Consider the following 15346-nt stretch of genomic DNA (forward strand, 5'->3'; position numbering starts at 1 on the left):
CTCACTCTGCTCTGTGTGCATCTTGCCAGCTTTCACTCAAATGGCAAGGGGCTGAAGCTCATTTGCATGAACTCTAATTGCTAGGAGGCTGAACATTTTGGGAAAATGGCACAGCAAAGCTTCCAGAAAACAAGTCGCTTTCAATCTAGGGATTTCGTGGCTAATTGACAGTAATTCTGGTCATACATTATTAATGTATGAAGTACACATTGAAACATCCAGCCCAAAGCAGGAGGTTTAAAAAATACTTATCAGTCATGAACGTTTCTGAAACATGTTTTTCAGAGCCATCCAGATATGGCCTCTAAAACCTTCCCAAAAAGTCTACAGAGATTGAGCCACATTGTTCAACTCAAAATGCACTCGCACACAAATTTGCTTTCTTCAGCTATATAAAGGGGAAATCTGCAGTTAAAACAATAAAGTTGTCGACCCGCCTCAGTTTTGGTAAACAGCTGAAGAATGGGGCAGGAGAAATGGAACCACTCTCAAATTCATATCAAGCCATGATGTCAACATTTTAGTTTTAACCATGTTTTGAGGCGTTACAGTGTTTGTTTACAATTAGAATGTTTTCAAACAGTGGAGTAAAACAAGCTTATATGTTGAGTTCTGAAGGGGGAACAACAGTTGTATTCTCCAATATTCAATAGATCTATAGCATTAATTCCAAAGTAAAAAATTGGGTGTAGCAATCACATATTGCTGCTATTAGTATTTAAATATAGTATTATATATTTTATGTAAGTGTTGTTGTAGTACTAATATTGACTCCAATGACCATAGTAGTGGAAAGGTCAATGAGCCACGGAGGACCCATCAGCTACAGTAGTAGCCTACAGAAAAGGGGATACAGAATAGTGCCCCCTACCTTTGAGGTCCAGGTTGCGGGCTCCATTGGAGTGCTGAGTGACGGTGCGGGAGTCGATCTTGAGCGTGTGCACGTTGTTGGCGTCCCGGGAGACCACCACGTTGTGCCACTGGTTGTCGTTGAGCGGCTTGTCCGAGTTACCCTTCATCAGCGACGGGCCGTTGCCGAGGTCAAAGACATAATGGACGTAGCTGTAAGCACAGATTGTAAGAGACTTTTAGGAAATAACTGTAGATGTGCGCGTGTTTATATATGAGACAGAGAGTGAATGAAAGTGACAAAGGGGTAAAGGTGCCTCAAATTATATCAATATCACCTCATCGGTCACAGTCAGTTTGACCAAACCAACATCAGAATGTCACTCACAGAGCATAGTTCTTTGAAAGAGGTATAAACCAGACAAAGACAGGTCTAGCCTAGCAAGTTGAATATTTGGGTGTTTGGCTCTTTTGAAAAATAACCAGTTTCTTCAGTCAAAGACGACGCCATAAGGATACAGTACTTTCAGTATAGTTAAGGCTGTTCAATGGATGAAGCCAGAGTCTAAGGCGGCAGGCAGGGTGAGTCGGTCTCACTCCCACCTTTGTTATATTTAAACAGCAGGTTTTTCACTCAGACCCTGGTGCCTATCTTGGACTTCTTATAAAGGCGAAGGGGGAAGAAAAAGAAAAGACTGCTCTCTTTCGCTCTCTCTTTGGTCGAAGGAGAGGGTGGTGTAGGGCTGAAGTGCGCCGAACCTCCAGCTGTGCAATGGCAAGCTTGCAGAGCAGAAAATTGACCAACCTCACATAATGTACAGCCGCTCAGAAATTCTATTCTTTGTGTATTTTTAAGTTTTGAAATGTACAGAAAAAATATGTCCCCTTCAGAAAATCTGAATAGAACTTTTCCTGTCCAGTTGCCAGAGGCGGACACGATGGCATGTTTCGTTCATGCACAAAATGATTTCCTTTCGTATCATCTGTTGGTGACTAGTTTGCCAGAGCAATGTACAGTATATCGGATTTATTTGTTTATTCCTGCTCTGCTTTGTCTTTGTGTGTGCTGAAAGATATGGTTGGAGTCGTTGTGTCATTACAATGTCAGTTGGGGAGGAAGAGGGGCAGGGCGTTACATGCATCATAACAAGCATTTTTCATATTTCAGTGGATGAATAGCCTGGTGACGACAGGTGATGTAACACACTGTTCAGACCGGTGCTATTTCAGGTGTCCTATTATTCAAGTCTGCATTCAAAGCTTTAACAACTAAACTCATTTTCAGACCAAATAAATAGATTTTGTTCAACCTTAACGTCGATGAGGCGTATGGATTGTGTGTACAGCTGGGAAGGCATCTGATATTTACAAATTAGAAAGTGAAATATTTTCTCCAACTGCTGTTTCTGCCCGATAATAATAGCCTGTTCTGGGCATTCAACAGAGCCATGAACCAAAATGAATAGTATTGCTCATTGAGAAATAGAGTGAACTGCCTCCAACCAGCATAGATTCATAGAATTATAGAAAAACATATCTTAGTGGAACTTATACAGGACTTTTTTCATTTTCACTGCATCTATTTGTTTCACAAGATATACATCTACATCATTTGTTATGTTTTCCATTATCATATGATTAAGATGTGCCCATGTGGTGTAGGCCTAATGGGCACAATAAGCAAAACCACATTACAATTTTCAGGGTAAGCTAACAAGCCAACACTTATATTTATGTCAACACCATTCAAAGCGTCCAGACTCACCCTTTGACCAGCTCCACAACGATGAAGTCGCTGCCATCCCCCGAGTTGAAGAGCAGCAGGCCGTCCGACGTGGTGGTCTTGAACTGAAAGAAGAGGTGCATGGAGGCGTAGGCCTGCAAAGTAGCCAACGCTAGGTAGCTTGCCTTCGTTCGAAACGTCACCGGATCGGCGATGATGTGGCGCATGCCAAAGCGGGCGTTGAGTTCGCAGTAGGAGATGTCACCGTTCTTGCACTGATCCAGGTAGGGCACGCCGTTGACTGTCAGGCCCTGGAGGTGACCGATGAAGTTGGAGGGCACCACGGAGATGAAGCGACGCTCGGTCATGATGCCAGTCTCAATGTTGTGGAACTCCAGCCGCGTGTGGGCACCCGTCATCTGGCCTGGAGGGTGAAGGAGGACATGGGAATATGTTATATTAAAAGCATTGACCTTTCTTAACCATGTGGCCTGATCAGGAAAAGCTTTATACCCTGGTTATGAAATAATGGTACAATGGGATGGAATATGTTGGAATAAATATAGAAATGTAAAACACGGTGATGATACAAGTACTTTAAAAAAGAGGCTAAAAGCGTCTAACTAAACTGCAAACTAAATTCCTACTACACTGAAGAAAAATATAAACCAGCAATTTCAAAGATTTCACTGAGTTACAGTTAACTCTAAGTTAACTCTTACTCATATAAGGAAATCAGCCAATTGAAAAAACGAGTCCTATATTGACATAACCTGATAGGCCGCTCGGCAAGGAAGAAGCCACTGCTCCAAAACCGCCATTAAAAAATCCAGACTACGGTTTGTAACTGCACATGGGGACAAAGATTGTACTTTTTGGTCTGATGAAACAAAAATAGCACTGTTTGGCCATAATGAACATCGTTATGTTTGGAGGAAAAAGAGGGAGGCTTGCAAGCCGAAGAACACCACCCCAACCGTGAAGCATGGGGGTGGCAGCATCATGTTGTGGGGGTGCTTTGCTGCAGGGGGAACTGGTGCACTTCACAGAATAGATGGCTGGCATCATGAGGTTGGAAAATTATGTGGATATATTGAAGCATCTCAAGACATCAGTCATGAAGTCAAAGCTTGGTCGCAAATGGGTCTTGTTGTGAAAAAATGGCTTAAGGACAACAAAGTCAAGGAATTGGAGTGGCCATCATAAATCCCTGACCTCAAACCTATAGAAAATTTGTGGGCAGAACTGAAAAGCGTATGCGAGCAAGGAGGCCGACAAACCTGACTCAGTTACACCAGTTTTGTCAGGAGGAATGGGCCAACATTCACCCAACTCATTGTGGGAAGCTTGTGGAAGGCTACCCGAAATGTTTGACCCAAGTTAAGCAATTTAAAGGCAATGCTACCAAATACTAATTGAGTGTATTTAAACTTCTGAAACACTGGGAATGTGATGATAGAAATAAAAGCTGAAGTAAATCATTCTCTCTACTATTATTCTGACATTTAACATTCTTAAAATAAAGTGGTGATCCTAACTAACCTAAGACAGGGAATTTTGACTAGGATTACATTTCAGGAATTGTGAAAATCTGAGTTTAAATGTATTTAGCTAAGGTGTATGTAAACTTCCGACTTTAACTGTAAATCTCTAGCTACATACATTTATGAGACCAGATTTCACTACACCTATAGTTTCCCGATCTGTCCCCTTGGTGATTATGTTGTTGCTTCCTGGAATTGAGCAGGAATGAGCTTGGCCAGTTTGCTAAAAACACCATAGTCCTAACTGGTGGTTTGTGTCCACCAGAAACAAGCTCACACAGGGTCATTTATAGCCCCAGGCTTCATCATCTATTGTATATCTCTCACCTATCGCCCCACACCCCTCTATCCATCCATTCTACCCCCGTGGGGTGGTGGTAGACAGTGGGGAGTGGACACTGACCTTCTGCCATCCAACTATCCCTCCATCTCTCCATCCCTAGCCCAAACAATCATCATGCCCCCTCTCTTAATCCCTCCTCTCACCTATCTAACAGCCCCCCATCCCTCTTTTCCTCCTTTCTATCACTTAAGGGTGGAAGAGGTGGAGGCGAACAGTGGAGAGTGGACACTGACCTTCCACCGTGACGTTGTCCACAGATAGCTGGAAGTTCTTTCCTCGGCGCACCACTTTCACCATGTGCCACTCGTTGTCGTTGAGCTTCTGGCCAGCGAAGAGCGTTTCAGGTCCTTTACCTGGAGGGGAAGAGATATGGTCACCCACCGAGAAAGGATGTTTATACAGAGTGTATCAGCAACTAAGTCCACAGGGACAGTACTATACAGCTAATGGAGAAAACCTGCATGTTTGTCCCACACACACACACACACACACACACACACACACACACACACACACACACACACACACACACTAACACCATTCAAACAAACATGTGTAACAGTACAGTCACACACACACAGAAAGACAAAGTAGTATCATACAAGAAGGCCTACTGTGCCATGTGTGTCACTAAGCGCACAAAGGTTGTATAAAAAATAACAATTTTATAAAAAATTCAAAAAAACAGGAGACAGACTCAAAAACAAACAACTAAACCTTCCAATAATATAGTACCAAAAGGATGCCATCAAAGACAAAGCAAGAGGGTAGCTAGGTGTTGCCGTGCTACTTATTGAACAAGCCTTCCACTGTAAAGCAAGGATTCAGCCTACAACCACCATGGACAGCCGAGATGAGTGGTGGAACAGTTTTATAGCTATCGCCTGTAGGATGTTGTACCAGTGGAGCTGTGTAATTGATGTCTGTATATTAGGACTTTGCCAGACTGGGTGGAGAAAACGGGCGATTAGACTGCATTGGACCTGCCACTCCTCTCCTCGGTTACTCCCCCCCCCTCTTCTTCTCCTTCCACGGTCTCGCTTCTACTGGCACAGGAGACGGACTGTTTGACGCAGCAACATATGGCGGTGGGAGAAATGCTTATTAAAGACATATTTACTGTGGCGGCTTCTCCCTCACCAACTGAGCCTCGGTGCTATTTATAGGTTTTCCCAATGAAGCCGACCGATTATGTAAAGTGTGACAGGGAACGAGTGAGTGACGGAGTGAAAGAGTATGGGTTCTGATGAAGGTAGCAGAACTGAATCCGTCTGTCATTGAGGTGTATTATGGCGAGTCGGCACGAATCGCCTTCGGATGAGCAAAGTCACGGTGACGGCTAATGCTAATTGCGCTAGCGGGTAACAGCTGCTGCGAAGTGCTCCGTTTACACATTACATTTAAAATGTATCTACTAAAAAAGGGCAATATGTTGAAAACTAACCAACAGAAAGTGGAAAATAATTACTGGCTACGCTATACAATAGCACAGCCTAAGAGGCTAAAACAAAAGGCTGCCCCTGACGATGGCTGACTCGCAGTGTGTCACAGTGGCATTCGCCGAGGCGAAGAACGGTGATTATGAGGGAAAATAATGGGTCCGTAAACAAAGCCATAATGAGGGAGTCTTCCACTTCACTGCCTGGTGGAACCAGCCCTGAAATAGTACAGTGCCCCGAGGAAGCCAGTCACTTCCATTAACCTTTTACACTAGTACACGGGATGAAAATGGCAGATTTGGGCACTGATAAGTGCCTAAATTGGAACGCAGTGGCTGTGAAGTAATGATGGTAGAGATCCAGCTCTGCACTTCACAGCTCCGTATGGGTTTTGATGACAGCTGTTCTGAACTTGAGCCCCGTACACAACAAGACGTGGCCCGCATCCCTCCTGCTACTTTTGTTGTCTGAGTGAGGAAAATGCTGTACATTGCTGGACTCTTATGTACTTTGGAAGATGAGCCGTTGAGGATGACAATAAATACCGCTTTGATGGCATACAAGCAAGCCCAGCACCCGTGGATCTAAATGTGCACTTCTAATGTCCATACCATAAAACTCCTGTCACATACAGTGTCAATGTTTATGATCACTATATTTGATGCAGCTACACGATGACATGGCGTCATACCCTGGGTTGTTCTGAACAGGTTCAGCCTATGTTGGTCTAGTGTGAAGAAAATTGCAGCAGAACATGCTCCTGAATGCCATTCATGGCTCCATTCTAGGCGCACCAAAATGACGATCTGTTTCTCTGAATTACCCTGTGAAGCCTCACACTAAGATCATTGCGCAAACAACAACAGTAATTGTGTGACGGAGGGAGGTGCAGGGCCGTGTTCCAAACAAAACTACTACAAGTGTGCTCGCTCTAGTTCCTCAACGGCACAGCTAGGAGAGCTCAAAGCTTATAGTTGAAGACTCTTTTTTTTAAGTCATAAAAATGCTTTGAAATTACTTGCGTACTTTGGAGAGCGGTATGTCCACTTGGAGATACTTGTTTGTCCTCTCACTCAAGCCCTTGTAATTGTATCTTTCTTATGTGGCACCTACGCCACATTTTCCAGGAATATTCTTATTATGTTACTGAATGTATCCAGACTATTTTCATATTTCATTAAATAAATGTGTCTAAAAGTACTGTACAACAGTGACATGTTTGGATTCAGTCTTGTGTCAAGTGAACTGCCGTGTCCTCACATTTGGTCTAACAATTCCCCCATAACCTCCACACTGTTCCCTTTCAATTGCTATAGCGCTTAAGCATATGTTTTTCATATTACTTCAGTAGGAAGCATTTCAATGTAGCTCTATTCATCTAGGCCAATTCCCACCAGTGTAAAGGGTGAAAGAGCTACTGTACATGCTGCTGGGTACCACCGAGCAGCAACTGGAACAAGGGCACATTTGCAAGAACAAAACAAATGGTGGTCGTCCAACACTTGATAGCGCACGCACGCACACACACACACACACGAAAACCGTTTTCATATTTAATGTTGTTCCTTCTTCCCTGGATTTTTGTCTTGAGCCACACGAAATTGGATCTAGAGACGTTTAATCACACAATGTGTGAAGTTAATATGAGGCAAAGTCCCCTACTGCAGAGAGAGGGAACGAGAGAGAGCGAGATGGAGGGAACGAGAGAAAGCGAGAGAAAGAGAGAGAAGAACGAGTTGAAGATAAACTTCTCGAAGGAGAAAGAAGGAGAAATAGAGAGAGACAAAGGAAAAATGTAGTTTGATATATAACCAGAGAGCCCTTTCGGAGACTCCAGAGCAGGTAGAATGAATGGGAAATGGTTCCCCCGGGAAAGAGTCCGTGTGTTATTTATCTGCCACAAGAGGCCATAAAAGAGCAAAGGGGCTAATTCTAAGGAGAAACAGAGGACACATCAGGCCATAACAGCAGTAACAATGAAGGCCTTAGCGTGTCTGCTACACTTGGGGAACATCGAACGAGGTTTGTGGGCAGAAAACAGTGCAATGGACCATATTAGCTTGAAGCTAATACACTGTAACATTACTGTAGCTCATAAGCAGCTAATAGATTATCCTATGCTAATTGGGCCATATTAGCTAGAAGCTACTACAGTAGCTAGCTAACTAATAGCTAATGGGCACTGCAATCCACATGGCATTGCTTTTGCTCAACCACCTGCCTCCTGCCTAACTGGCAGGCTGCTTTAATGCTGATGTTTGGCCATCTTCTAATGGCCAGGTAATGAAGATAGTAAACAGGCTAGCGGAGGAGGGCTTAGTGCTAAATGAGGCTGTAAGTCGCTCTAATGCTGCCCTGTCAGCCTCTGTAGAAACAAGGGCCAGGCTAATCATTAATAAGAGCAGCGATATTAAAATGCAATTCATTCTCATTGAGACGCCACTTTCTCCTTTCGCCGCTCTCCCTTTGTCACCGAGATCAATGGGAGAACGTCTCTGATCATATAGACAAAGGATGTCATTCTCTCGCTCCTTCTCTCAGTCCTTCCCTCTTCTATTATCTCACACTTCAGCACTCTGTTCCCCGTGTTGTCTGTCGTCAAGGTAGACCGTGTAAAGTTTGGTGTTTCAGTTGGTGGAGGATCCTCCAGTTTTAGCCGTCTGGTTTATTGTAGACGTCATTGACCGCTTGGAGGAGCCATGAGCAGGACGGGCGAGATGTGTTACGTTCACCAGCTGTTTCTCAATTACCAATAGTCGATTCATCAATTACCACAGTGCTTCTATGTAAACACCCTTTATTAATGCACGCTAATCGATGAACACGCCCATTCAAATCAGTGGCTTTGAATTGCAATGCAGTGCTTCATTCCCACAAGTGCTCTCCATTTTTGCTCGACCACAAGGGCTTGGAGAGATGGATGTATTGTGATCCACATTGGGCCCGATGTCACAGTTTTTCCCCAACACATTTACCCATTCTTCCGCCACAACACTGTTGACAACAGCGGATCTAAGAGTCTCCACACAGTCCTTCCAGACCCAAAGTCTCATCTCAGTCTCACTGACTCGTTTGAGAAACTAGGCCGTCGCGTGGCATAGCCACTTCTACCATGTAGCAGCGCGTTAACCGTCGGCAGTGCCACATCACTAAGTGGGAGGAATCCTAATGTGGCTGGGACTCTAATTGGGCCGCAGCAAAGCATTGTGGGCCACCACGGCACGCAAACAGCCAGTCTTTGAGAGAAAGAGGGTTTAGGAGTGATCAGAGCTAGCTGGAGAGGGCAGTGAGATGACAGCGCCACGGCATAAGGGGCAGCGGTGGAGTCGTGCGCGATAGCTTCACTCGACCTACCTGGCTCACAAATACTTCGTGACTCATTGGGTTAAGAGTGAAACTGTTTCCAGGAGGTCGTTCAAGCATTTGTCAATAAAAGAGCCAGTAAACCAATGGTTGAGGTCAGAGGGGACTGCAGGCGACGAAATAGTGTTTTAATGAGTCAAGGGTTTGCATGGTGGTGTCTGTGACGATAGGATGATGAGATTTTGCCATTGAAAAAATTATAACCTTGAAATGTGATGGACTCATACATTTTTCAAAGGAACGACATGAATATGTAACGAGTCCTTTTGGTGATCTCAACAAAGTAACCACAGGTCGATCATCTTTCTTCGGGTCCTTACTACCTTAAACCTCTTTGCAGTTAGCAGATGTATAGCCTATAGTAGCCCATAGGGATTTTGCCTGACTCAAGAAGGGGACCTAGCAGGAAGTTGACGTAGGTGGGGATTCATCAGTACAGTCATGAGTGGCCACGCAGGGAGAGAGAGAAAAAAATCACATTGGGCCTGCATGCACTCTAATTAAAATGGGCGTCAGACAAATCCTCCCTCTTTTTATTTTCTCTCTTTATTCCATTGTTCTGCCCATTCTCGGCTCAGTAGCCCCCCTCTGAGGAGGAAGGGGGGATGCCGATGCTCAGCACTTCTAAAGGAGAGAGAGAGAGAGAGAGACTGGGTTTTCAGCACAGTGTTGAAAATGACTACTAATATCTGCTGACAGGGGGTGGTCCTTGGAGCCAGGGCACGGGGAGGAATCAAACGAGAGAGGAGAGGAGAGAGGGAAGAAGGGAGGAGAAAGACTAGCCAAAGCAACATCTATAGGCGTCTGCTTACCGAGATAAGACAGATGGCGTGGTCAAAATGGAGGGGAGTGTGTGTGTGTGTGGTACTTTAAAAAGGATCTATTTCTGTTTGCGTTCATGACTACCATAACACATAGAAGGTAATGGGTCCAAGGCAGTTCACTGTAATGTCCCATGTGGCTTAGTCGGTAGCCCATGGCTCTTGCAATGCCATAGGTCGTGGGTTCAATTCCCACAGAGGACCAGTATGAAAAAACTAATTGGTACATAAATGTATGCACTCACGACTGTGAAATGACTAAAATGTGTCTGTCTGCAAATTATACTGCACATGCACAATTTTCTTCCCTACGTAGACGTAAATGAGTAAACACCTTGCAAGGTCAGAGCATGACAGAAAACTAAGTGCAGAGTGTGTCCAGACGCTACACTGAGTGTAGTGGAAGTATGAAGACCACACATCAGACTGGGGTTGACAGGAAGCAGCCTGTCAACGGAATGATGGTTGTCCCTTCAATAATGTGTCTGTATACTGTAGGTGTGCACTATACTTCAGTTTGACGCTGGGTGTGTGTGTCTGCATGGGTTGTTGTCGGTGGCGTGCATGTCTGAGTGCCAGTCTGCTGGCTGACAAGGTGACCCAGGCTGTGCCCTAACAAAATACCCTCTGTGACATTATGCAGCTTCATACTGGGTACAGAGGCACTGAGTGGGACAGAAAAAAAATGAAGAGCAAGATAGATCGAGAGAAAGAAGGCAAGCAAGCTAGTAATTGAGTGGGGAGAGAGGTGGGTAGACGGGGGGGGATCTCAATTGCATACACCTCGCGTCCTCTTTCCGCTCTCCTCGCCTTTTTCTTAAAACCCCATTGGAGAGGGTCAGAGGGGACAGACCTCTGGCTTTCTCACCCGATGGGTTTTGGGAAGGAGGCGAGGAGAGAGGACGTGAGGAGTATGCAATTGAGGATCTCCCAGGGAGTGAGAGAGATAGAGAGAGATAATTGAAGGCCTCTAAAGAGTAAGGTAAAGAGAGAGAGAGAGAGAAGCGAGGCCCTGCCGAATGTATAATGCAGGAGGAGGTTATCAGGTCTCTGGCACAGGGAGGGAGACCCAGTCAGAGATGGCGATTCAGCAATATGGCTTCCCCTACAGATGGCTCCACGCCCAGGATGTCGCATGAGAAAACACTCCACAGGGAAGCTGTGTGTGTGTGTGTGTGTGGGAGGAGGTGTTTGCATGTGTGTTTCTGGAAGCGTGTGTCTGATGTTTCTGTGTGTGTGTGCAATGTGTTACACGAGTGTTTCTGCAAGTGTCGTGTGTGTATGTGTGTGAAGCGTGAAGCCACTAGTCTTTTCTCGCCATCCCTGTGCCCCCTCTGTCCTCTCCCGTCTGTTATCTGGCATCCTCCCCTTCTGTTGTTTGTGAAGAGAGGAGTACCATCCCTCCATCCCCCTCGACAACTCCCATCACTCTCTCCTTACCCTCGCATGGTCATCCTGAGCAGTGCCAGCTCTTCTATTCCTCCCCGCCTCTAATCTGGTTCTGGCAATCTCTTGATCTCTCTATCGCCCCCCCCCCCCCCCCCCCCCAACCTCATGCAAGCCTCTCCAATAATTTTATGCACTGTTTATGCTCATGATTGCACCCCAGTATTTTGGCTTGGACACTGGAACTTGTGTTGATTTCTGCCTCTCTCGGCCTTTCTATAAATACTAGAGCCACATTCCATCAATTTATTCAGCGTAGCCCCTTGATATAGTCCATCTATGATCATGATGTTTGATTAGTGTATACATTGTTTAGACTGCAATAGCTTCGGACACTTGCCACGCCACCTCATGCCACCTAGTCTGATGCCCAGTCTCATGTTCCTATGATTCTATGGCTCTGCCCCCCCCCTGAGGGTTCGTCGTGCCAGCCTGCTATGCAGCAGATGGGTTCGTTCAGGTTGGAATCACACCAGCTGGCACAGCGGGCGTAGCACGTCAACTCAGGGCGTGGGCAGGGCGTGGTCGTGGGCTGGGCGTGGGCAGGGCGTGGTCAGGGTGTGGGCTGGACAGGGCATGGGCAGGGCGTGGGCAGGGTGTGGGCAGAGCATGTTATGGTACCACAAGCTTCCACCATATGGGCATCAAAGTCATGGGCTATATTAAAATGGTATGTAGTGGGTGATGCACGATACACAGAGGGTAAATATAGATGTACTGTAACTAACATGCATGCATGCACACACAAACACACACACAAGGGCACACACGCGCATACACTCTCTCTCTCTATCTCTCCTTCCCTGTGTCCAGGGATCACAGGCTGGGTGATCATGGCCAATGTTGTCATAGGTTAAATGGTTGTTTGCTCCACAACAACCTTCACAGTTGATTACTCGTCCCCTGTTCAAACAGCAGGAGGACAGGCTGGCACACTGGAGCCCTGCTGGACCTAACACACCACACTGTTGTCTGTTAAACCAGGCCCATTGCACAAGCCTCAGTGATAACAGCCAACAACGCACAGTTAGCGATGCATTCAAATGTATCTATGAGAAGCTCGTTTCTGGAGTAAGTGCTGTCCTGAATGAGGCAGTCTTCAGTGTATTCTACAGTGAGAGAGGGGTGAGAGAGAAAGACACAGGATGCAAGAGAGACAGCCTTTGTCTTTTTGTACTTACATTAAGAAGCCAAAATCAAAGTTTATTTGTCACATTCGCCGAATACAACAGGTGTCGACCTTAAAGTGAAATGCTTACTTAGAAGTCCTAACCAACAGCGCCATTTTTTAAAGTAAACAATAGGTATTAGGTAAACAATAGAAAGGTAAAGAAATCATTTTAAAAAACAGTAAAATGACAGTGAAAATAACAGTAACGAGGCTATATACAGGTGGTACCGGTACAGAGTACAGAGCTAATAGGGACAAATATGCAAACCAACATTGTTTTCCGAATGTCAATCGGTTCCCGTTATCAAAAGCCAATAAATATATACAAAAAATCTAAACACTTTTGAATGTTACGCTGTATATGCTAGCTATACAAATACAGTGCTTTCGCAAAGTATTCAAACCCCTTGACTTGTTCAACATTTTGTTACGTTACAGCCTTATTCTAAAATTGATTAAATGTATGTTTTTCATCATCTATCTACACGCAGTACTCCATAATGACAAAGCGACCTGATGGTCACTCTGACAGAGCTCCAGAGTTCCTCTGTGGAGAGGGGAGAAACTTCCAGAAGGACAACCCTCTCTGCAGAACTCCACCAATCAGTCCTTTATGGTAGAGTGACGAGACGAAAGAAACTCCTCAGTAAAATACACATGACAGCCCGCTTGCAGTTTGCAAAAATTCCCGTAAAGGACTCTCCATGGGAAATAAGATTTTCTGAAACCAAGATTGAACTCTTTGGCCTGAATGCCAAGTGTCATGCCTGGAGGACACCTGGCACCATCCCTATGGTGAAGCATGGTGGTGGAAGCATCATGCTGTGGGGATGTTTTGCCTTTACCTCCCTTATCTCACCTCATTTGCTCACATCGTATATAGACTTGTTTCTACTGTATTATTGACTGTATGTTTGTTTTACTCCATGTGTAACTCTGTGTCGTTGTATGTGTTGAACTGCTTTGCTTTATCTTGGCCAGGTCGCAATTGTAAATGAGAACTTGTTCTCAACTTGCCTACCTGGTTCAATAAAGGTGAAATAAAAAATAAAATAAATAAAAAATGTTGTTCAGTGGCAGGAGCTGGGAGACTAGTCAGGATCGAGGGAAAGATGAATAGAGCAAAGTAGAGAGAGATCCTTGATGAAAACCTGCTCCCGAGCACTCAGGTCCTCAAACTGGGGCGAAGGTTCACCTTCTAACAGAACAACGACCCTAAGCACACAGACAAGACAACGCAGGTGGCTTCGGGACAAGTCTCTGAATGTCCTTGAGTGGCCCAGCCAGAGCCCGGACTTGAACATCTCTGGAGAGACCTGAAAGTAGTTGTTCCGCAACACTCCCTATCCATCCTGACAGAGAGGAATGGGAGAAACTCCCCAAATACAGGTGTTCCAAGCTTGTAACGTCATACTCAAGAAGACTCGAGGCTGTAATCGCTGCCAAAGGTGCTTCAACAAAGTACTGAGTAAAGGGTCTGAATAATTATGTAACTGTGATATTTCCATTTTGAAATGTTTTTATACTTTTGCAGGTATTTCTAAAAACCTGTTCTTGCTTTGTCATTATGGGGTATCGTGTGTAAATGTACGAGTTTTTATTTTAAAGTCCATTTTAGAATGAGGCTGTAACGTAACGAAATGTGGAGAAAGTAAAGGGGTCTGAATACTTACCGACCGCACTGTATAGGAGATCATTCTCCTACAGATCATTCTCCTACAGATCACTCTTCTACAGATCACTCTCCTACAGATCACTCTCCTACAGATCATTCTCCTACAGATTATGCTCTTACAGATCATTCTCCTACAGATCATTCTCCTACAGATCACTCTTCTACAGATCACTCTCCTACAGATCACTCTCCTACAGATCATTCTCCTACAGATTATGCTCTTACAGCTCATTCTCCTACAGATCATTCTCCTACAGATCACTCTCCTACAGATCACTCTCCTACAGATCACTCTTCTACAGATCATTCTCCTACAGATCACTCTCCTACAGATCACTCTCCTACAGATCATTCTCCTACAGATTATGCTCTTACAGCTCATTCTCCTACAGATCATTCTCCTACAGATCATTCTCCTACAGATCACTCTCCTACAGATTATGCTCTTACAGCTCATTCTCCTACAGATCATTCTCCTACAGATCATTCTCCTACAGATCACTCTCCTACAGATTATGCTCTTACAGCTCATTCTCCTACAGATCATTCTCCTACAGATCATTCTCCTACAGATCACTCTCCTACAGATTATGCTCTTACAGCTCATTCTCCTACAGATCACTCTTCTAGAGATCACTCTCCTACAGATCACTCTCCTACAGATCATTCTCCTACAGATGATGCTCTTACAGCTCATTCTCCTACAGATCACTCTCCTACAGATCATTATCCTACAGATCATTCTCCTACCGTTATAATTCTTCTTCTACAGCAGTTAAAAACACTTTCCCTGAAATGCAAATATTTTCCATTGAAGCCCTAACAGATACAGTATACATTTGCTCCAGCAAACCCTCTGGACAAGACCAGTATTTATACCTAATAGCTCAAACGACTCCATGCATGCTGTAGCCATTTCTTATGCCCTTACATGTAATTCATGGAGGTAGCAGGGCTATGCAAATAATAGCT

General features: G+C 44.7%; 1 protein-coding gene across 1 annotated transcript in view; it reads right to left on the minus strand.

The window, feature by feature from the left end:
- Window positions 1-15346, minus strand: part of LOC139416164 (neurexin-2-like) — a 968379-nt gene that overhangs the window by 456919 nt on the left and 496114 nt on the right. Inside the window, exons 13-15 of the mRNA XM_071164510.1 lie at window positions 4693-4812; window positions 2615-2996; window positions 872-1062 (exon numbers count right to left, since the gene is read on the minus strand). Coding sequence (XP_071020611.1) covers window positions 872-1062; window positions 2615-2996; window positions 4693-4812 — 693 coding nt within the window. The remainder of the gene's footprint in view (window positions 1-871; window positions 1063-2614; window positions 2997-4692; window positions 4813-15346) is intronic.

This window comes from Oncorhynchus clarkii, chromosome 9 (assembly GCF_045791955.1).
Source record: "Oncorhynchus clarkii lewisi isolate Uvic-CL-2024 chromosome 9, UVic_Ocla_1.0, whole genome shotgun sequence".
Taxonomy (NCBI): Eukaryota; Metazoa; Chordata; class Actinopteri; order Salmoniformes; family Salmonidae; genus Oncorhynchus; species Oncorhynchus clarkii.